Raw genomic sequence first — 22,613 nt, forward strand, 5'->3', positions numbered from 1 at the left:
ACACAGAAAGGCAGTGGCTGGGGAGCTGAAAGCCAAGAGTAAGTGCACTTGCTGGGCCACTGAGGGGAAATGGAGGTACAGTCATCCTGAACTGTGACAAACAGAAATCACTGAGTCATAACCTCACCTTCAATTAACTATTCATGTAATCGATGGATTTGGGGGTGTCGAGCCAGTTCTTACTCGGCAGGGTTCTGCATGGCAAAAATTACGCCTGGCATTACTGATGCTACCTGGCAAGCTTGGGGGCAGCCTCAGCAAAGGCCAAGAGCTGAATGGGCCAAGGAGAGAGCTATCCTTTCCCCCTCCTTCAGGTCAGGCTTGCAGACCACTGGCAGTGAGGAAGTGGACAAATAACCCAAGAGCAGAGTGAATAACACAAGAGGAGTGTTGTGGGCAGGTGATAAGGAAGAGAATAAGACCAGTCACCTGCTGGTTTCCACACTACTTCATCAGGAAGACATATTAAGTCACCAGCAATTGCCCTCTTGGCAGTGAAAATTAAATAAAAACAAACAATACAACTAATAATAATTAATACCCTACTGGCTAATTTCTGTGTTCCATCTGTTTTCTTTGGACCAGATAAGCCCTCTATGCATAGAAGGCTCAAAATATGAGGGCATCTGTCTGCAGATCCTTCGCATGTGTAGAGTTCCAGTCCAATCTGAATCAAAAGCGAGCATCTTCATCAAGCCTTTGAGATTCAGGGAAAATTCTTTCTTGAAAGACTCTGTTGACACACAAGGATGGCTGAATAATGCAAAATAGCATTTGTGAATATATCTTCTAACCAAGATGTTTAATTCGCATTGATCGTATTGGAAACCTCCCTCTTATTCATTTTTCCCCCAAGCATTTTGGGGAGTGAAATTTTGTTTGCAAGAAAATTTGTGGAAGGGAAAGTGCTGTGAATCTGCACACAAATATGTTTGCCCAGAAGAGCTTACATGGCCATCCTGAATGTAGGTGGAATTTATCCAGGCAGAGCCCAGGACAATTCCATGGGAGTTAGATGAGCAAGAACAACATGAACAGCAAGTTATGAATAAATGAATACTCAAAGCAATCATCACTGTAAATAGTTTGCGAGCAACCTATTAGCTGAAATATGTTTGCATAAGCCATTTATCAAATAATTTAGAATAAATATTAATTAGAAGGAGGCTCAAGACAGGAATAACTGAGTGAAATTCTATGGTTTGTGTTATATAGGAGATCAGACACAATGATCTAATGGTCCCCTCTGGTCTTCAAATCTAAAATCTGGAATCAAATTAGAAAATTATCCTTCTGTAGATAACTTACCAAAGGCTAAAAGGTGAAATAAATTAAAATAAATTGTTCCCTATGAATAGTTTACCTATTTCTGGTCACAGCTGACTACAATCATTTACAAGAGTATAATGGAAGTGAGAAAGAGCAGATGCTGCAGAATCAGACCATAAGTTAGGAAACTTTTCAGTGGAAAAAAAAGAATATTGAAAGGACTGAGACAAAGATAGAGAGGTGGGATGGAGAAGAGAATCCCATGATACCGTGACCAAGGGAAGTCAGGTTTTATGCTCACGGGAACTCAAGGTGTTTCTTTTTTGGAAAAGCAAATGGAAAACGTTTAAAATTAAGCCACAGTTAAAATCATCTGGACCTTGGGTTTCTCATTGGCTGGGAGGATCCAGTTGCAAATGGCCATGTAGTTAGAACTATCCCTCTGCTGCTCCACATGAACATTAAAGAAGATTTTTACATTACTGAAAGATGCTACAGAATCCCAAAGGGGAATACGACCAGTCCAGAAACACTGGCCTGGAGACTCTTGTGGTCTTTGTCTTGATTTCAGAAAAAGAGTTGGAATCTTAAGAGCAGTGATCACCAAAAGGGATATCAATTGTGAAGGTCACAACGCTTTTTATTTCACCCTCACCTCAACCTCAATAGGCCCAATCATACCAGCTGAGCAGAGGGAGTTGAAAGATTTAAGAAGGCCTCATTCAAGAGGGAATAGACCCAGGTGGTCTGGTCACAGCCAGACTGTATGTGCCGTGGTGCACAATGGTGCAATGTGTCTATTTTGGGTTGCTTCAGCAGTAACAAAATTGCTAATAATAAATTAAAGCGAAGAATAAAATAACAAAGCCTGAGGTCTTGGATCTTAACCACATAGGTTTATGAGTAGCACAGCTCATCTCAGAACGGAATTGTGTTTCACTATGTCTTTTGCTAGTCAGGCCTACCTATATAAGTGAACAGCAGGGAGGGAAGGCAGTCTAAATGCAAACGTTGTGTCCCCCAACTCTTGAACAACTATCTTTGCACTTTCACAATTCCCCAGTGGCTGCTGTTTTGGCCCTATATTGCCCACTCCTATACTTATTTGGCGCTTTCAGGTCTTAGCCTGCACTGAGTGCTGTACTGAGCTTCATCACCGCAGTGGGAGCTCTGGCAGGCATCGTGGCAATGCCTCATCAATCTCCCAGGCAACCTACACCTGCTAAGTGTGCACATCACAGACCCCTGTCTGGCCAGCTCTCTGGGCAGGGAGAGGAGTGTAGCCCCATCTCATCCCTGCTCCTCTTCATTGCACCTATTCTGGGCTAGTCGATGCTGCTAAGCTACACTAGTCAGGAAGAACAACTGTGGCCAGGCATAGCCCATGGGTGTGAAAGAGTAAAGCCCCTTACACACTCACCAATTTGTGCGTTCACACAGGAGCTGGCCACAGTCTGCCCTATGGATAGCACAATGGTTTATGAACATAGAAACACTTGTTACATTGCTTGGTTCCCTCTTTCTGTCATCCCTGTGATGAGCTGTCTTTGGTATAAGCAGAAGTATCCCCGTAATGCACGTCCTACAGAAGACACGTAACTTAGCTACCAGTTCTGCCCATAAAGATGTGGCCGCTGTGTTTCCTGAAACACATATCTACTGTACAATGGCCTCAGCCTCTCTGCTGGCCACTTGAACAAATGTGTCTGCCAGAGCTCCCACTTCCTGTCATGTGAATAACTGAGATGGAAAGCTAAAATAACTTTATTTCTAAAGAAGGCTTGAATACAGTGCCAACCCACAGGAACTGCTGCCTTAAGTTGCTGGAAAAGGCAGTATTGCTAGAAGTTCTTTCCGGCTGAATGAAATGTATTATTGAATGTTAATCTTCACATATCCCCTGTCAGTTAAGTGAATGGGTATTATTCGCCTCATACTGATCTCCTCTGTAAAGAGCTTTGAGTTAGACAACTGAAAAGTGCCAGTTAAGAGCTGGATATTATTATTATTATTTATTATTTTATTATTTATTTATTTATTTATTTTATTTGATAGATGGGGAAGCCAATGCAGATGGATTAAGTGACTTGCTCAAGGCCACTGAGAATTTCAGTGGCAGAACAGGGAATAAAACCTAGGACTCCTGATCCACAGCCTTATGCCACATCTCTTTTAGGCAGGGTAATGAATTTTTTGTCACATATATTCACCATCTCTTTGGTTACCCCTTGTTGATAGCTTACCCAGTTGCATTTTTGCTGCTTCCTGCACAAGGTTCTCTGATTATCCTTTTGACTGAGAACTGAACAGAAATAGCTATACTGGGGTTCTCTTACTTCAGCACCCATTTTATTTTCTAGTAGTCCTATTTTTCCCATCACTCTCTCTCTCTTTTTCTGAAAGAACTTAGAGGACATGCCTTATTTCCTCTGACTCTCGGAGCTAATATTAACTGGTTTGACTTCCCATCGATCATGTCTAAAGCGTGTGATAGATTTACCCAATCTTTTTTTATTTTCCTTTTATTTTCTGTTTCCTACATCACTTTTCTTGCGTTTCACCAATCAAGACAAGTCGGGCCAGTGTAAGGGGCCAATGCAAGTACAAAGTGGACTTAGTGTAAATGAAACTTTGGCCCACTGTGTTTTTAAAAACTCCTGTCTTTCCTTTATCTCCTTTCCAGGAAGTACTGTAGCCCATTTTGGAGTGCCTACCATTTTCTTCTTTCTATCATTTGCTTTCTGAAATAATAATGGCCTCGTGTGGCTACACATTTCCACAACCTTTCTTTGTACCCCAGATTTGTGGCCACTACCCTGCAAATTTCTTCCCAATTTCAGATCTCTGCTTTGATGATTAATATCAAATTAAAGATTATGTCAATCCTTTTTGCTTCCTCTATCTTTTATCAGAATAAATTCTCTTCTGTGAAGGGTAAAATATTATTTTATGGTGTCCCTGAAATCTTTTTCCCTCAATGGCACATTTAGTCTTAATCAACCCCAATAAATTTTAAACCCAAGGTTAATGAAGAAGATTGTATACATTTGTGGGGAGGGATTATTGATTAAAGGACTGAGCTAAAGCCCATTGAACTTCAATAGGATCTGGATCCAACCCTAGGAAAGAAAAGTAGCATAATAACTTATTTACCTGACTCTCTTGTTTGATTTTTTAAAAATCTGTAATATCTATGTTCTGACTGTCTAATGTCACTTAGTGTGGCTCACTCGCCAGTCTACACAACGAAAAGTTAGCCAAAACATGGTTACATATATGGTTAAATATATATATTAGGCACTTTCCTTTTCATTTCAGGAATGAAAAATATTTCTAATCAAACCATAGTGCCTCCAGTCATTACTTAATATTTGGTCTGTAGAAAACCCACCATCACTATAGAAATCACAAAAACTCATGGTGCATTTTCTCACTAAGTAGCAACAACAGGAGATGGCTTCTGGGATGAGACACTAAAACATGAAATAATAATAATAATGATTAATAATAGTGAAATATACAGAAAAACTCACCCAGACAAAAAATAAACCTCAGGAGACAATTATTCATGCTGAAAAATAGATTTTTTTAAAAAATCCCAGGACAGAATACAGTCACTTTGTGATTTTTAATAGGAAATGTGGACTTTTAAAATAAGAATGGAGCAAATGTTTTAAATGGAGCAGAAATGTGAAATATGAATTATGTGAATGGTAATAAAATTAATTTATCAAATATTGTCTGGAAATGTACGGAACTAGTAACCCTGTGACCAGCAGGTGGCGAGTTTTCTTCAGTATTGTGGCTGCAAAAATGATTTTATGATCCCATTCTGTATAGTAATGCCCTAGCTGTAATACTCTTACAGATTTGTACACAAAACCTATCTAAAAATAACTCTGAGGGTCTGATCTTAAAGCACAAATAGCAAGGAATTCTCAGTTAGGGCTGAAACTCTGTCTATACTTAACCTCTCCCTTGGGCATAGATATTATAGCTTATTTGGAATTGAAGAACACCCGATGGCAGGAGATATTCCCTGATAGATGACTTTTATTTGCAACACTTCAGCATAACAGGGTATAATGGTCTTTCTGACGCAACACTTCCCTTCCTCTTTTTCCTGTGAGTTTCAGCTGATCCCTTGGCTTTATTCCCATGTAGTTTTCAGTGTGAGTGCATTTCTTTTTATAAAATTAAAGCTTAAAAAATTAAAAATCATAGACATTCCTTTTTTGTCTACTGTGCAGGTATATATTTAGAATCTGCTGAAAACAGGAAAGACATTGTGGATGATTATATATACAATTAAAATGCATAGGCCTTACCTGCATTCTCCATAAGTCTTTATTTAGGGAAGATTCGAACAATAAAGTATTTGCCCAGTTAGCCATAACTATTTCCTTGAGCCAGTGGAGTGAACTGAATACATCTGACCAAGAGTTATACATTATATGTATTAATTATAATAAAACTTTGTGCTAATATAAAACCTTTCCTGCAAGGTACAAACAAAGGAACTGAATCTCCACTCACTTATGGGCTATGCAAAAATAGGTGCAGTGAAGTTGTACGCCACTGGCTAGATACTGCTGCCACTGAGATCAACGGCAAAACTCACATAGACTCCTGGGGGAGCAGGGTTAAATCACAGAGCTGGTGTAGAGTCATGCAGGTGCCGCAACAGTCTGCTTAAATGAGAGAACAGTACAAAACCAGACCCCTACTGCTATGGTCATTGTGCTATGGAGGAAAGGGATCATGGCTGAGATCAAAGGGCTGGAGACTTTCATAAAAACTGTCTCCGCACTATAGACTTGCCCACTGCTGCCACCAGTGGAGCTGACTGCTGGTCAATTGCAGCTCTGTAGATGCAGCTGCTTTATACGGTGTGGTACTACTCTCTGGCCTGGTGATTAATGACTGACAATTACTTTGTGCCTGGCTGAAAAATATAGTGCCTAGTGTGTGTGCCTTTTCGTCCTGTGGTGGAACACATGTAATGATTTTGCAGCTAACTGTCTAGTGGGCAGCCATTGCAATTAGATGACACAGTGGTAAATAAATGGGTACATCAAACTCATCCTCCACTCTCTAGACTGCCTTCCCACTGAATACTGAGTCAAGTTCAATGTCTCAGTCCATATCTTCAAACCACTCAGTGGCCTGGGTCCAGCATATCTAGACAGTCACCTAAAGCTCTGGGATGAGGACTGTGGTCAACAACTCCGCTCTTCAGGCACAGTGAAACATTTTACCATAAAGGTAAAGCTCATCTGTGCAGGAGACAGAGCTTTCTCAAGGGTTGCTCTGAGCCTGTGGAATGAACTCCTCCAGGAACTAAGGACCATCGCAAACCCCATCACCTTCTGCTCCAAGTGCAAGGCATGCTTTTTGAAGCTAGCTTCTCTAACATAAACACTGAGCAGTGTGTACATTAAAAACAAAAACAAAGCCCTATCAAAACTCTCAATTCCACAATTCTCCCCTTGGGGAGAGGGTGTGAGAGAGAATGATCTACACGTGACAGATGTTAGTCACGTCGACTACTGGCAGGCATTCAGATACTACAGTGATGAGGGCAGTATAAGCACTTGCGTAAATACACTTGGGTCCTGACTGCACTACTACTTCTACCATTGCTAACTCCATTGAAGCTACACAGATGGTGAGTTACAGCTTTGACTGTTGCTGGCGTGGACAAGGCTTAATATAAACTCATCCACACACATGTTGTTCCGACCAGACTACCTGGTAGAGGTTTAGCCTTTTCAACTTATCAGCCTTCACAGCACTCTTCTGATATAGGTTAATATTATTATACACATTTGTTAAAGACAGGTAAATCATGATACAAACAGGTTGACAGCTAAATCCAACTCCCCGTGAAATCAGTGGGTGAGTTTCCACTGACTCTAATGGGCACTGTATCACTCTAAATCGTAGGTCCAAGGTCACAGTGAATCAATGACATAGTGGGAAAATTAACATCAGAATCCAGATTCCCATTCCTTTTTTTAATCACTTGGTCACGGTTCACAACAGCCAAAAGGTGCCTTTCTTTCCAAAGCATTCCAAAGCCCTCCATTCATTATTACTCAGGATAATGATTGATATTACCAAATATGTATATAGTCTTTTCAATTTCCACTCCACTTTACAAACACAGAAAAAGATACTTTCTCTTCCCTGAAAGAGTAGAGTTAACAGAGGACTTTGTATTCATGTGTGTGAGCACACACCCACACAAAAACACATCCACACAAAATTCTATAACATGTTATAGAATTGTATAACTGCAGCTATTTGTATATCCATATAGGTGTGGTAGGTGTATCTATGCCATAAACTGCAGTGAAATGGTACCTCGTGACCTGTCATGGTTAGAAGAAATGGATGCTTTATACCACTAGAGAGATTCCCAGTTTTCTGTGAAATATGTGGCATTTGCAGAATCCATGACAGTGTGATATGTGAGATCAATGCTTCATTGGCATTCCACTGAGCTGTACAACTCACTCAGGTCTTTGCCCATCCCTAACTCATGCCACTAAAACCTTCATGCTGTACCATGTTACTTGCAACACTGTGTAGTTTCCCTAGCTATGGAAATTACATAGATGTGTAAGTAACGTATATGATTCAGTTCAGCCACCCTTGTATTTAGGGAATTCTTTTTTGAAAGCTGGTTTTTGACCTGATAAAATATAATGGTTCCAAAGGAACTACTGAACCATTACAATCCATCATGTAAATGAATACTTAGGGACACCTAAATCCACAGCTCATTTGACTGCCCTACTTACAATATGCACAGGGGGGAGGAAAGGCAGAGGATAGACCCCCCCCCCGCTCCCCCAAACTCTACATTCTCAACCTCTGCATAGATCATACACAGAGTAACTTCCTCAATATAATGACTTGACCTATTTATTCCACCCATCCCAAAGCATCAGTTCACATTGTGGATCAATTACTAATTAATTAGCTTAGAAAAGAAGGCATTTTAGAATGATAAACATTATTTTTATATTACTGGTCCTGAATATGGATTCTGGATTCTCTGTAATCTGATTATATTCATATGTTATTAATTCTTTTCTCTTCACATCCATGGCAGATACCGTACAGCTGAATACAAAACTGTTCTACAAACCCTGCATTCGCTTCCTTTGGTTGCACCGTTGTAATGTAAAAACAGATAAATGGTTTCCTCTTTCAAATGCAACAAAAAGAAATGACTCCTGGGAGGAGCCTAGGATGCCAAGTTTGAGCCTGGACTGAATTTTTATGACCACTGTAAAAACTCCTGAAAATAGGAAATTATAATGGAACTGCTGACTATAACGGTAACAGGGTGAGAGGTATCACTGTAGCATTAACACTGATCTGCAGGGGCTGGATGTTAAAAATGGAATCATTTACACAACTGGCTTCACATCACTGCAAAGGGGGGGAAAGCTTGCATTTAATTAATTGCTTGTAAAGTTTCTGGAGATGCTTGGATGAAAAATTATAAATCTATTGAATGACCTGGATTCGTATTCTTAGTGAGATTAAAACTTTCAGAGGCAGATGGCAGAGATACCTCTCTTTAGGGTGGTGATTAGTACGCAGTGTGGAAGGGTAAAGTGAGGGTCATATCATGCCATATCAGATTTTAAGCAGACACCCGCTTGACTTTAATAAGGAGTCTACTTATGACCCCCCCCCCACCCCCCATGGCAACCTAAGCAACAATGTTAGCTCATTAGTCAAAGGACAACAATATTTTTTAAAAAATGGACTAAAAAAAATCTAACAAACAAGTTTCCCAAAGTCTTAGACTTGCTAACAAAAATATGATGCTCCAAAGCTTTGCTGTGGTTTGTAGTGAACCCAAGAGGTGGTTGGTTGCACATTCGAAAATTTCAAAATGTTGACAAAGTTTTGCACCAACAATTAAATTATTTTCTTGATTTCCCCTCAAATTTTGAAACCTTGATGATTTCCCCCACATTTTTTCAAATGTTTTCTTGAATATTTTTCACCGTCGTTTGACTAAGCATAGCTCCTTGTTGGTTTGTGGTTATTGTCATTTGTAGCAATTAGAATGAGTAGAATAACAATTTTGAAGTGAAATTAGACTGAGTGTTTGATAGATTTGGGGGTTTAGGATTTACTTTAAAACGAATATTCAGAATTTTGAATGAGTAAACGCCAAAAAAAAGGTTCTGGATTCTCTGTAGTTTCAGCCAGATTCTGCTTTCAGTTACACCCGTGTAAATCCGGAGTCACTCCATTTACTGAAATGGAGCGAGTCCGGGTTTACAAAGGTGTAAATAAAAGACGAGCCTGCCTTACTCTGTTTCTAGTGGCACATAGCTTGTTGTGAGAATCTGTTGTGAGAGTAAAATGGACCCGATCCTGCCGTCATTGGGAGTTTTGCATGTCTGCGCCGGTGCCAAGAATGAAAGGTATCGTGACAGCCATGTCCCAGACCTTCTTTGCTTGTGTAATGACGCCTCTTGCTTTTTCAGCATCGTTTAGTGTTTAGTGTCGATGATCTTTTCCGAGGCAGTCTGGGTCTTCCACCGCTTTCCGAGACAGGATCGTCCCAGGTGCAGCCAGCTTAACTGCGGACAATCGCGGTGTACCGCGCAACATGAAAAGACGAATTCAAGCCAGCCTGCGCTAGTGCCTCGTCTCTTTCTGCTCCTGCTCGGGGCGGGGGCACATGGAATGGTGGGTTTCAACGCTCTAGCGCGCTGGAGCCTCTCCTTTTCTCCCGGTTCCCCTGTATCTTTTTCATGAATGAATCCAGAGCGGATCCCCCGCACCTCTTGCAGTTTGCAGAGAGTTCCAGGGGCAGGGAAATTCGTAAAGCTGCCGAGCGAACCCACTGTGCAAGCACAGGTCCTGTTCATCCAGCACAGTCTCCTTTCCCCCACAGGGCTCGGGACTGCCATGTCCCGCGATCTAACCAGCAGAAGCAGCCTTGAGGAGCAAGGCACCTATTTGCTCTTTGCGGGGACAAGACGCTCTCAAGCACTAGCCTGTAAAATAGTCCTTTAAAAGCCTCCCTGCTCATTGGGATCCCTTCAAGGCGCCTGGAGCCGGCGCTAAGAAATGGTCTGAATGTTTCTCCTAAACAAAATAGGTACAATTGTTAAGCGCGGTTTCATCCTGCCGTCCTTTGCCAGGGAAAACTCTCAGAGAAGCCCCTCGTCGTTTTGCCGGCAAATGACTGCAGGATCGGGCCCGAAATCGTCCTTTTTGCTACGGGTGAGTACAGAATACCCCTAGCTAAACGAAGGAAACAGGGAAATGCCTGCACGAGCATAAATAGCACTTAAAATGTAAACATTTTAAAAAATAAACCTCCCTGCTGTAGTTCCCTCGAATGCATACAGAGGGTCCTTTATCAGGCAAAGAATGCTTTTTAATACCTACCTACGCTGGCCACTTTCAGCCATCTAAGGGGAGCTGATTTGCTTTGAAGTGTATATTCAGTATATTCGTGGGCGGGTGTTGTTGTGTGTGAGAGTAAAACAAACATCGGGATTGTCTCTCCGAGACTTCCACCTGGATCAAAAATCCAGGTGTGATAGAAAGCCAAACCATAGTCTGCTGTGATTTTTTTTTTAAAGATAAAAAAGCCTCAGAAAATTGTTTCGTCGAGCCAGCTTCTACTCTCAATTACCCAGGAGTGAATCCGAAGTCAAGTCAGGTCAATTATTACTCCGGGTTTACACGGGTGTAACTGGGAACAGAAATTGGTACTGTATCTTTGGCTTCCCGCGGTCTTTGGGAATCGGAGTCATGGGCAGGTTCGGCGCCCTGCGCTCCAGCCGGGAGGTACCAGGGATAAGGGAAAATTCAGCTTCTTGAACCGGTCACAATAGCGTCTCATTCCCAACAACGTGGCTAACTTTGGAAGCAGATGCCTTTTCTTTTTACGAGTCTCTTAGTCTCTCGGGTGCCACAAGTCCTCCTTTTCTTTTTGCGGATGCAGACTAACAGGGCTGCTACTCTGAAACCTGTCTTTAAAGTCTAACATTCCTCCTCGACAGCAGATACTCCCGAGGAAAGGAGAGTAGATTCCCTGCGTGTCAGTGTTAATGGTGACTGTGAATCCCCGCACTGGTATTATGTTCCCCGCTGTTGCGAGTTGACATAATGCAAATTAACCAGGGACACCATAAAAGAAATCATCGGAGGGGGAAAGTTTTGGGCCAGCTCTCCCCCTGCAATCCAAACACCAGATATTTAAGACAAATACACTTAACGAGGCAGTTAACCCGAAACTTCAGGTAAAACGCCAGTTGCTTGACAATTCGAAACATATTTATGTTTAACACATGCATAAATATGATACAATACAATCTCCAGGCATCGTCCACGTCCCACACAGCTCAGTTATCCTAAACGCTTGAATTGTATTCCCACTGCCCACTTTAATTTTAAACTAGATTTGGATAACTAATTACCCATTTCCCTCCTCCTCCAAAAAAAGTGCCCCGTGCTCTGATAAAGGCGATAGCTTGTCTAAGACAAAACTTGACTTTGTTGCTCCGGCGCAGTTCATTGATTTATTTGTTGGGAGGGAGGGAGGTCAGTGAAGCTGGAGGTTAGTTTTATTTCCATCTGAGCAGCTGCAGGTATTATTTGTTTGTTTGTTTATTATTAGCGTTTGATGCTTAAGTGGTTTATTTCTAAATTGAAGGCTTACTTAATTCTGTTTTAAAAATACACACACACACACACACACACACACACACACACACACACACACACACAAAGAAGCAGTCCTCTTATCTGGAAATAGAGAACTCTCTAGTAAGGAGGTGCATTTTGGTGATGTATTTTATTCTGTTGTACCGGGGGTGAGATAAGCATCTTATTTGTTTTACATAACAACACTATCCAACGGTAGTTGTTCTTTATTTAAAAGCACTTTCCAAATTATTACCCTTCATACATTTTTGTTCCGAGGAATATTGATAAAAATGCTGGCTTTGAGAGAGAGATGGCATGGGATCTTGTCTGTGTCATCCTTGCCCCTGAACATTAGAGGTGCCATTCATTTTCCACAGAAGTGGAAGAAAACCTGAAACATATTTGTCCTCTAACTGAGGGCTAGCTGATCACCTTGTGCGTCTCTAAATTGCGCTGTTCTTTGGAGAAAATGGGAACGCAAAAGCGTTCATGATGTTGAATATTCATCCGCGAAATTTTCATTTTCATCACTTATTTTATCGCCCAATAGGATAACCCGGGTTTCTGCTGAGGCTTGCAAAGTAATTGTAACAGTGTGACCGTGACAAGGTAGCCATGCAAATAACACGCTAATCCCTGAGCACAAAACGATGTTCGCCTGACAAATCTGTCTTCGCCCACATATTATATTACTCTCGTTGTTCTTCGGGATCATATAATATACTCCGGCAATGTTCTCCTTCACAGACCTCAAGAGTGTGAACGGATGGATGAATAGAATAACAAATAAGCAAGGGGGTTATGGCCCCGGGATTAATGATAAAGCCCGTTTAACCTCTTTCTTTCAAGGGCTACTTTGCTTTGCCTAAATTGTCTGACCCCGGATTCAAACGAGAGGGCTAAAACCGCAGGAGAGGGTTAGGGACCTGGCTGTTTTCACACCGTGTGGAAAACTCGTTCCAGGGAGTAGCTCTCCAATGGAGAATGGAGCGAGTGGATCGAGGTCAGGCGGGCTGGATCTGTGAATCTAGCCTGGGGAGTGGATCCTGCCAAGGATGCTGGGAGAAGGCTGAGCCCGGGTTAAATGGGTCTTATCCAAGAGTGGATTCTTCACCGGTATGTGGTGCGGGAGATGGAGGGTGGATCTTGTGCGGGGTTTGGAGAATGGATCCAGCTGGGGGTATGGAGAGGGAATCTGGTCTCCGGGCAGCGTGGATCCACTGCAATCTGCCAGGGAAGTAGATCCCAGTGGGGCCAAATCCTGGCCCAGGGGCAATCTGTGAGTTCTGACCCGGAGAGGACCCTGCCGCTGAGCCGTGAGCGGCTCTACCCCGGGCCCAGGGGAGTGAAGTGAGCGCGGCTTAGGGGCTGCGCTGGGGAGCAGGGGAAGGGGACTGCCAGAACCGGGAAGCTCCGGGCTCCCAGGGGCGGAGGGGACAGCTGACTCCCTGGCTGGGGCGCTGAGGCTGCCACGCGTGGCTTCGGAGCCCGGCTCGCCCGCGGGTGCCCGCAGGGAGATGCCCTGGGAGCCGTGCGGGCTGGAATCTGGCTGCCCCGTAACAAGCCGGAGAGTTGAAAAGTTGGATCTTCCCAGCGAGACACTTTCCCCCCGTAGTGCGCATGCCCAGCGTCCGGTTGGGGGTTGAAATAAGGAGGAGGCTGGAGGGAAGGGATCACTCCAGTCTGAGCTCGGCTTCTCTAAGGCGCGCTTGCCCTCAGACCCACAGACAGCAGCAGGAGGAGGAGGGAGAGAGACTCTCACCATCTCCATCCGCAGGAGCACCTGGCTCCCTCTGCTCTCTAGGATCTGTCTGTACCCAGCTGGAGGAGCAGTGGGGGTGGGAGGGGGGGCGGGGAAGAGCAGTGCACAGAGAGGCCACGAGAGCCACTAACTTAGCCCAACTTTTTTACCAGCTCCAATTTAGCCCCGGATCTTGTCACTTCTGCCAGCGGTGGAGCACAGATCGGGATTAGGTAAATAAAAAACCAACGACTCCTTTTATTTTTTCCCCAAGTCTCTGTGGTTGGCTACATCAGTCCAAAGTGTCCCCCCCCTGTGCCTGGGACAGTGAAGGTGAAGGGACAGATCTGCTGTCGTTAGAAGGACTTTTTTTTCCTTTGGGGGCGCGGGGTGAGGGGAACCCGTCTGAAAGTCTTTAAAGGGTGCTTGGATATTTTGCTGCTATTTAAAAGCATGCCTATGCCATATGGAGCTGCTCCTCCCCCAGTGCGGCCAAGCTATGCTTTTAAACGGAGATGAAACTGACATGCAGTCTGCGAAACCCGGGGTTACTCTCGAGTGCCAGCACTGTGTAGACTTGAGCGTTTAGATTTGTATCATTGTGTACGCAGTTCCGCGCGTTTTAGTTACCGGGCACCACTCGCCTCTTTCCGCCAGAGCAGAACTGACAGGAGGCTGATGTGTTACGTCCGTGCGGAGGAAGTTCTGTGCAGAGAGAAGCTCGCTTCTTTCCAGGCCATTCCGTCAAATGTTAGTGCAAAACCGAGGATTATTCATTGTTGTTGTTATTTCTGGCTGTCCGGAGGGAACGCTATAAAAACTGGACCTTTTGTAGATGGCTGTTGAAGTTGGTAAACTCAAGAAATGTGCTTGGAGTTGTTGACCCCCCCCCCCCCAGCAGGTGCACTGTTGGTCCAATTAAAAACGTACCCAGCCCAGTAAAAAACATAAATAGGGACCAGATCAAGATGCTGGGGCAGCATCATGCGGTCACCTTCAGACAGCAGAGTGACACCGCAGGATACATAGATCTAAAGATCGGTGGTGGCAGGAGATTAGCTGAAAACCTGCGTGGTTTGATGGCCTGAGGCCTAGGGGAGCGAACTCCACTCTCGGTGGCCTGCTAGAGCTAGCGACATTCGAGAGGTCGCTGTCGTTGTCTTCTTGCCATTACTTGGTTTCGGGGAGCGAAGGGAAAAGGGGGTTGCGGAGGGAAGAAAAAATTGCTATTACCGGTTATTTACGGAGCACCGTTTGCTCCATAACGTGGGAGGAAGGCCAGGACTTCCGGACTCTCGTGTGAAGAGGGTACAACCATTATTTAAAAAAAAAAAAAGTGATCCGATCATAAATGAAACTTTTACGCGCGCAGGTATTTTTCTAATTGCTCAGCTGGTTTGTGTATGAAATGACACCCCTAGGAAGCCCACACGCATGCTTTCGAGCAGGGGGCATTCCCAAAGCACTGCTGGGCTTGGAAGGGGGCAAAAGACGTTAAATCGGCATGTTTAATTCCACTGTAAGAACATCATAATTGCTGTCTCGTGAGGATCCGGACTGAGTGGTTGAAAAGGCTGCACTGAATACTTAAATTGAGCAAGCTGTAGTGAACTGGATTTTTTTTCCCTGAGTCTAACTTATGCCTGTATTAATCAGCATTCGCAATGGTGGTCCGTAAAGCGTGTCAGCGCTGATTTCATGATAAAATGTGAATGATGATTTTGTAAGGATTTAGCAGAGATATGCTGCCTTAGTCCTTCCAGTCCTCATCAACGTAAGCAATTAACTCCTCCACGCTCGATTAGACCCGAATAAACCTTCCTTAATAGATTCTGCACACTCCATTAATAATCTGAATGAATCGGCGCGGAATTCTCTCGTTGTATTCTCCAGAGCATCACGCTCTCAAATGCAGAGCGAAAGAACAACTTACAGCCCCAATTCCCTTTGCAGCTAGTTTCCTAAACACAGGTAAACGATAATTTCCTCGTTTAAACTGATACAAATTCTGTCTCCTTGAAGGAAATATTGGCTACCTGGCACTCTGATAAAATTCTGCAGGCCGTTCCAGTTTAATCGAAGGGATTTGGCTAACAAATTTTAAATAGTTCATTCGAAACAGGGTGGTTTTTTGACAGATGAGCCTCGTGGCAGGAGTTCTAGATATTCCCCCACCCTCTAAGGCCCCAAGAATCTGAAGTTTTATAACCACCAATTTATCATGTTTGTAAAAATAAGCAACATTTCAGGCTAATTTACTTCATCTATTCCCCCATGTGGAACTAATCAGTAAAACTCATTATTTATGAGTCAAGTATTTAATATAACAAATATCCCTCTCAAAAGACACATCAGAAATAGATAATTCAAAGTGAAAAGTAGAAAGACTGACTAACCACAAGATTACCGTGAGATTAATTTAATTTCGATTCATGAGAGGCTACCAACAACAAGTTTTCCCCCAAATTTTTCTTATTTATAAATAGAGATGAATATTTAGATTGAATTTATCTGGAATGTAAAGATTCCTATGATTGTAAAACAATGGCAATTAGACAATAGCATGACCAAATCTCCAAAATAGGACAAAGGGTAAGAAAGCTGGGGACAGATGTTGTCTTTCAAGTTTATGATCTTATTTTGCAGGGTAAATTTATCTTGGCAAGAGTGGGTTTTGTTTCAGTCCTGTGTCAGTACACAAGTGGCTTACTCTCAATTACTCAGCAAGCAAATCTTGTGTTTAAAAACTGTACAGTTTTATTGCGATGGGGGTGGGGGCGATTCAAGCAAATAACTCACAGGCTCCTTTAAAAAAAGAGATAACGATCTGTTTACATGAAGCAGAATTAAAGGTAGAGGTGACACCGAAATCAAAGAAACATTGATCTCTCTGTGGGGAAGGGAAAGAGTAGAAAAGTACTGCGGAGAGAAATACACATTCCCTTTGATGTCCCTAAGAGAGACTTCTCTACGAAAATAAGCTGCTCTTTATCTATATTTTTGACTACCCCAGCTGTACCGAGCAAAAGTGTGGCTTTCATTTCTGGAAGGATGCCAACAAACTTGTATCAACCTGAACGCCCCGCCCTCTGAGCCCCTTCCTTTTAAAAAAGGGATAATACTGCTTCTAGCAAACAACATAATTAGGACAATGGATGCTATTATGAATCATTTTTGTACTTCCTTTTGCTTGAAAGAATCGTTGCCCATGTATTCGTCTGGAAAACGGAAACCGATTTTCTGTAAAAATGGGACGTCCTTGTAAAACAGGATTTTACCTAAATCTGTCTGGGGGGGTTGTGTTTTATATTTCGGGTTTGTTTGTTTTTTAAATACAACATATGATATGAAAAGAGGGGAGGGGCCCAGAATTCTGGGCTCGAAATTCGTTGAGGTTTGCTGTCGCTTGACAGGTTTCAGAGATCAGAATGAGCCAGCGTAATGTTTTAGAATTGTAACCGATGTGGCAGCCAGATAGTTCGGGCATCTAGGCGGAATGGGCAGCCCTGTGTTTAGTTTAGTTTGTTCCTGAAATAAGGGATCAAGACACTTGTGTCGCAAAAAGAAGACACCTGGCACTGTATTAAAACTAAACAATGTTTGTTTCTCCGGTCGAAGAACAAATCTCAAACGCAGGTTGGACCACATGCCCTTGAACAGTTATGGGACGGGGGAAGTAATGTGTATGGTTTTTTAATCAGCCGCTATACAAAATGTATCCAATTAGCAAAAGGCAAATCTTGGAAAAAATGCCCCACGCTTTTATTCTGGGTCATTGCGATGGAATTCCTATCGGATTTGGGTCTCCTTTCCTGCGGCTGATTTATGTAAAGAGGCGTGAAAGGTGGCCTTGGGGTAGAGGATGGGGCTATTCTGAGAAAAAAAAATCCCCCTCTCATAATCTCCCGCTTTAGCCCTCCACCCCTAACATAGCTTCTGCAACGGCGAGTTTCCTTTTAATCGCATCCATATATAAATCTTTTGTTTGTCTGGGATCTAGAACTCTTCCGCCATCAGGTTTCCTTTGCGCCTGGGTCTAGAGAGAGAGCTAGCAATCTGGTGCGCGTTTGTAAACTATTCTCCAAACGGGGCCTTAATATGTCAGGAAGTCCCTTCATCTTGATCAGAAATCTATAATCTTTCAGCCATGGGGCGGGGGGAGAATCGCTTTTGATAAATGCTTAGAGAAACTAGCAGTTTGGCATTAGAAATACGGTCGCAAATTACTATCAGTCCCCAGGGCCCCAAAATAGCAGTACCAGAGACACTCTCTGGGCAATCACTGGTTGCTGGGGAAATAAACGTCGAGAACCAAATCATAGAAGAGCGAGCACCCGCTCCCCCCAAAAACCAAATGTGTCAGTTAAGAGGGGCGAGCTTTCAAATATCTGCCGCTGTTCCCCCCAGAGAGCTGCACCCCCTGCCAAACGGTTGGCAGGAGATGTGCGCACGTTAATGACTGTGATTGAGGGAAGGGTCAAATAGTCCCAGTTACCTACGTTTTTCTCTCTGTCAATATTTCCTTTGCCTTCCGAGGTGCAGTGCAGCGGTCTGGCTGGGACGGCATGAGGGACCCTGATTTGAAAATACCCCCGTCCCATCCCAAGTTCCCCTTGACTTCAAAGGGTTTTTTTTTAAATCAGACTTTAGCGGAGGGGCGGGCTTTGCTTGTACTACCTCGGGCGAGTCTGAGTCTCCCCCAGCCTCAGTGCAAACCCGCAAACGGGAGGGTGCGGGAGGCCGCAGAGTGGCAGCGATTGAGCCGATCGGCCTGTGGGTTCAGCGCAGAGATCTGACTGAAAATCGCGGGCGTGACAGGGGGCAGCGCAGTTCTAACTGGGCAGCACTTGCTGTGTGAAGATCCCCCGGCTTGACTGCTCTCGGGAGAGGTAGCACCCTGCAAAGTGGCTGTGGAAAGGCTTTTGCTAGCTCCGAATTTTCAAATGGGGTTTTATGAAGACATTGTTTAGCCTGACTAGAGAAGGTCTGGGCCAAGCTCGTCCCCTTCCAAAGGAAACAAGAAAGAAAAATCAGACTTGCCACCGGGACGCAGGGCTTTAATATTTACTATTATCAGCCTTAAAGGGAGGAGGGGACTACCAGCTTCAAATAAACATCCTCTTCCCCCCCCCCCCCCCGCCTCCAGCCATAGGTGCTGGCCCTAGGGGTGCTGGTTTGAAGTGGTTTCCATCACTTATAGGGTTTACAGTTTGGTTTAATGGCTCTCAGCACCCCCACTGTACAAATAGTTCCAGCACCTCTGGCCCGGGCTTTGCCCGAGTTCCCATGCAGAAGCCAGGAGGAGGCAGCTGAGTGGATGTGGCTGGACTGGGAAGGGGCTAAGGGGGAGCGCTGTGGGACGCAGCTATCCAGACGCAGGGGCTGGAAGTTGGGGAGGGTAAAACCCTCGCGCTCTACTTTCCAAAGCAAATTGGAGGTCAAAGTTTGGTGGGCTCGGCGGGGAGCCCTGTCACTCCTCTGGGCGGCAGAGGGCGAGCCCTTGCTTCGTACGGGCAGGATACGGCGGCGATGCGCTTGAGTTTTAACTCTTTACCGTGCGAGTTGCCAGGAAAAACGGTGTCCCCTGGGGCTCACGAGGGGATCTGCCATTGACTCCAGCGGGAGCTGCAGGGGAGAAATCTGGGTGGCTTGGGGGTGAAGCCTGGGGGCGTGCAGCCGAGTAGCCTGAAGTTACACACAGCCTACCTGGAGGGTCCTCCCCAGCGAGCGGTGCGTAAAGCGGAGGAGGCCGCGCTGCAGCGAGCCAGGGCTACCGAGGGATGGTTTGTGTTAGGAGCAGGCTTGGCGGCGGGGAGGGGGCAGATGAAAGGGCTCCTAACGACCTGCAGATCTGTGCAGTCAGCCTGAGGCTTGCACGGCTGCCGTGGGAAGGGGCCAAGGCGCACCGCGCCAGAGCCACTGCAAGCGATGGGCACCTTTCCACTGACCTGCCCTGGGCTCTGGGATACTCCCAGCAGCCCGGGGCTCCGCAGCCGGCCCTAGGCAAAGGAGAGCAGCAGGCGGCGTGGCGGACCTGTCTCTGTGGTCTCCCTGTTACAGGTCTTTGTCTCTCTTTCTCTTCCAGACACTCGCCTTCCCTGCTCCCAGATCCTCCTCCCCGGTGGCCACCATGGGAAGTAAGACTCTGCCGGCCCCCGTGCCCATTCACCCCTCCCTGCAGCTCACTAACTACTCCTTCCTCCAAGCGTTCAACGGGCTGCCCGCGGTGCCCTCGGACCACCTGCCCAACCTGTACGGCTTTAGCGCCCTGCACGCCGTTCACCTGCACCAGTGGACATTGGGTTACCCAGCCATGCATTTGCCTCGCTCTTCCTTCTCCAAGGTGCCCGGGGTGTCCAGCTTGGTGGACGCCAGGTTCCAGCTGCCTGCCTTCCCTTTGTTCCCACACGTCATCCAGCCCAAGCAAGAAGCCACCAGCCTGCCCCTCAAAGCCAAACCCCGGTTTGATTTTGCCAACCTCGCTGTGGCCGCCACCCAAGAGGATCACTCTAAACTGGGCCAGGCGGACAGCCAGAGCTCGCCTCCGGGGCTCGGCTCCTTGCTCGAGGTAACTAAGCTCTCCCCGGAGAAGAAACCCACCCGGGGGAGGTTACCTTCCAAAACCAAGAAGGAATTCGTCTGCAAATTCTGTGGCAGACACTTCACCAAGTCCTATAACCTTTTGATTCACGAAAGAACCCACACCGATGAAAGGCCCTACACGTGTGACATTTGCCACAAAGCGTTCCGAAGGCAAGATCACCTGCGGGATCACAGGTAACTCCAGCATTTTAATGGGGGGTGGGGGGGGGGGTATAACCACCGGCTTTGCTTGGCTCTGTCCCTCTCCTGTACCGCAAATAGAAAGGTGAGCTAGTCCATTTCCCCCTGTAAGTGCAGGATTGTCACCTTAGGCTTCCTGCTGCTTTGTACCGTTTAGTAATGCCCCAAGTGATTGAGGCGTCTTGATCTGGCAGGTGAATCCCTTATAGAAGTTTACTTGACTTCCTGTACACCGCTGAGGACCATACCCCCATCTGTCCGCTTTCCCTGCAGGCAATTTGGGATGGCCTTTTCTTTTTATTTTTGAAAGTAATTTTAATCAGAAATACAGAGTGGCCATTAGAGCCAGGTATTTACAGTAAAAGAATGATTCCCATAACACTGTGTGCTTCCTGCATGAATGTGATCCCCCGTCCCCCATTCTGGCTTCCGGTCATCTTATATTTGGGCCTCAGCAGTAGTTTGGAAAGTAGGCCACAAACAAGGGGTGGTTTTTGACAGGTCACCTGATTGAATTGTCACTATTTGTAAATCTATATTCTCTCTCCCCAGGTATATTCATTCTAAAGAAAAGCCTTTTAAGTGTCAAGAATGTGGGAAAGGCTTTTGCCAGTCCAGAACTCTAGCTGTCCACAAGACACTGCATACGCAAGTAAAGGAGCTTAAACCTTCCAAACTTAAATGCTGAACTCTCCAGCACCCATGAACTAACTTCCCCTCCAGACTTTATACCAAATTCAGAACAGACACAGAAAAAAAAAAAAAAAAAAAAACAAAAAACAAAAAAAACGAAAAACAAAAAACCCCCAGGATGGGAGCACTGAACTTTCTTTTTAATTAAAAATAAAAGGTTCCCAAATCCTGGTTTAAAATATTGTTTTGCCTTTGAAACACATATTAATAATATGGAGAGTGCAAGAGAACTGGCTGTCTTGTGTGGCTTTGATAAACTTTATGCCAAAAGGTGGTGCTCACGTATTGGACAGGAATCTTCTTCTTTTTTTAAAGCAAAAACGTAGCTTCCAAAGGTATTACTTTTTACATTTTTTTATTTTATACTTTTTTTGACTGTATAAAGCTTCTTACTTAAACACTTCAGGAAACAAAAAATTCCAGAAGACAATTAAGAACCGAAACTTTGGCTTCTCATTACAGCACCATTGAGACCAGGAGAACAACTTGCGGACTTGTTTGTTTGTTTCTGTTGTTGTTTTCTTTTTAAAAAGAAATGTTCCAAAGTGACCTAAATCTCAAGTGATGAAGTCTGCCATGCACTAAAAGCCTCATATAGAGCTTAGAGCTGCAGTATCAACACTCCGTGGAGATCTTGTTTTTGTTTTGTGGTCTAGTGCCTTGGAGGTGGTTTGTAATTTGTGGACTTATTTAAAAACACCCAAAGGAAAGAATAATGGCAATAAATCAAACTGATGCTATGCACAACGTGGTTTTAGTGGTACTTTAAAGTCTGTGTGTGTCCCGATGAGAGAGTGGGCAGGATAAATCTCAATCAGAGAATTTTAAAGGCTAGCTTTCTGAACAGCGTATTAAAAAAGTTAAAACTAAGAGACATTCCAATATGTTTTGTTTATTAAAAAAGTTGTATGGCTATTTGGCACTTTATGCTGATTATTGGTAATTGACATTTATCACTGGATTGTGTTTTTTAAGTATTAAAATAAATTGTTATTTTACAGGCAAGCCTGACTGGATGTACTATTCACATATGTTCTGAACGTTCTTTAACTATTTGCTTTCAGGTCTATCCTCAATCGAACTCCCTCCCCCAGTTGTCAGAACTTTCCTTTTCAGGTGGTGTAATATTTTTAATTCTTTTTCACAAATGTTGTCCTGGGGGAGTGGCGAATGTTAAAAGTATACTTTTTTTTTTTTTTTTTGATATGGGTTAGTCACTGTTTTTACCTACAACGGAAAAGTCAATAGACCTGAGGGAGGGAGGGAGTCAAATCACTGTGCTCCTAGTGTGAAAAATTCACCTTGGTAACTAAATCTTGGGTATTAGCAGATAAGATTAGATGTCAAAAGTGTTAAAAAACAAATCAAATGAATAATGGGCAAACTGTTACCATTCACACAGCCTGAGGCCATGGGGGAAACACTCCTT

General features: G+C 44.3%; 1 protein-coding gene across 1 annotated transcript; it reads left to right on the top strand.

Annotated features, from left to right (window-relative positions):
• The first annotated feature begins 13,811 nt into the window (after window positions 1–13,811).
• On the top strand, window positions 13,812–21,298 carry OSR1 (odd-skipped related transcription factor 1). The gene is made up of 3 exons (XM_074946796.1): window positions 13,812–13,941; window positions 19,794–20,485; window positions 21,044–21,298. Exons 2-3 carry the CDS (start codon window positions 19,839–19,841, stop codon window positions 21,177–21,179), a joined length of 783 nt encoding a protein of 260 aa, XP_074802897.1. The 5' UTR covers window positions 13,812–13,941; window positions 19,794–19,838; the 3' UTR covers window positions 21,180–21,298.
• The last annotated feature ends 1,315 nt before the right edge of the window (window positions 21,299–22,613 follow it).

This window comes from Natator depressus, chromosome 3 (genome assembly GCF_965152275.1).
Source record: "Natator depressus isolate rNatDep1 chromosome 3, rNatDep2.hap1, whole genome shotgun sequence".
Classification (NCBI taxonomy): domain Eukaryota; kingdom Metazoa; phylum Chordata; order Testudines; family Cheloniidae; genus Natator; species Natator depressus.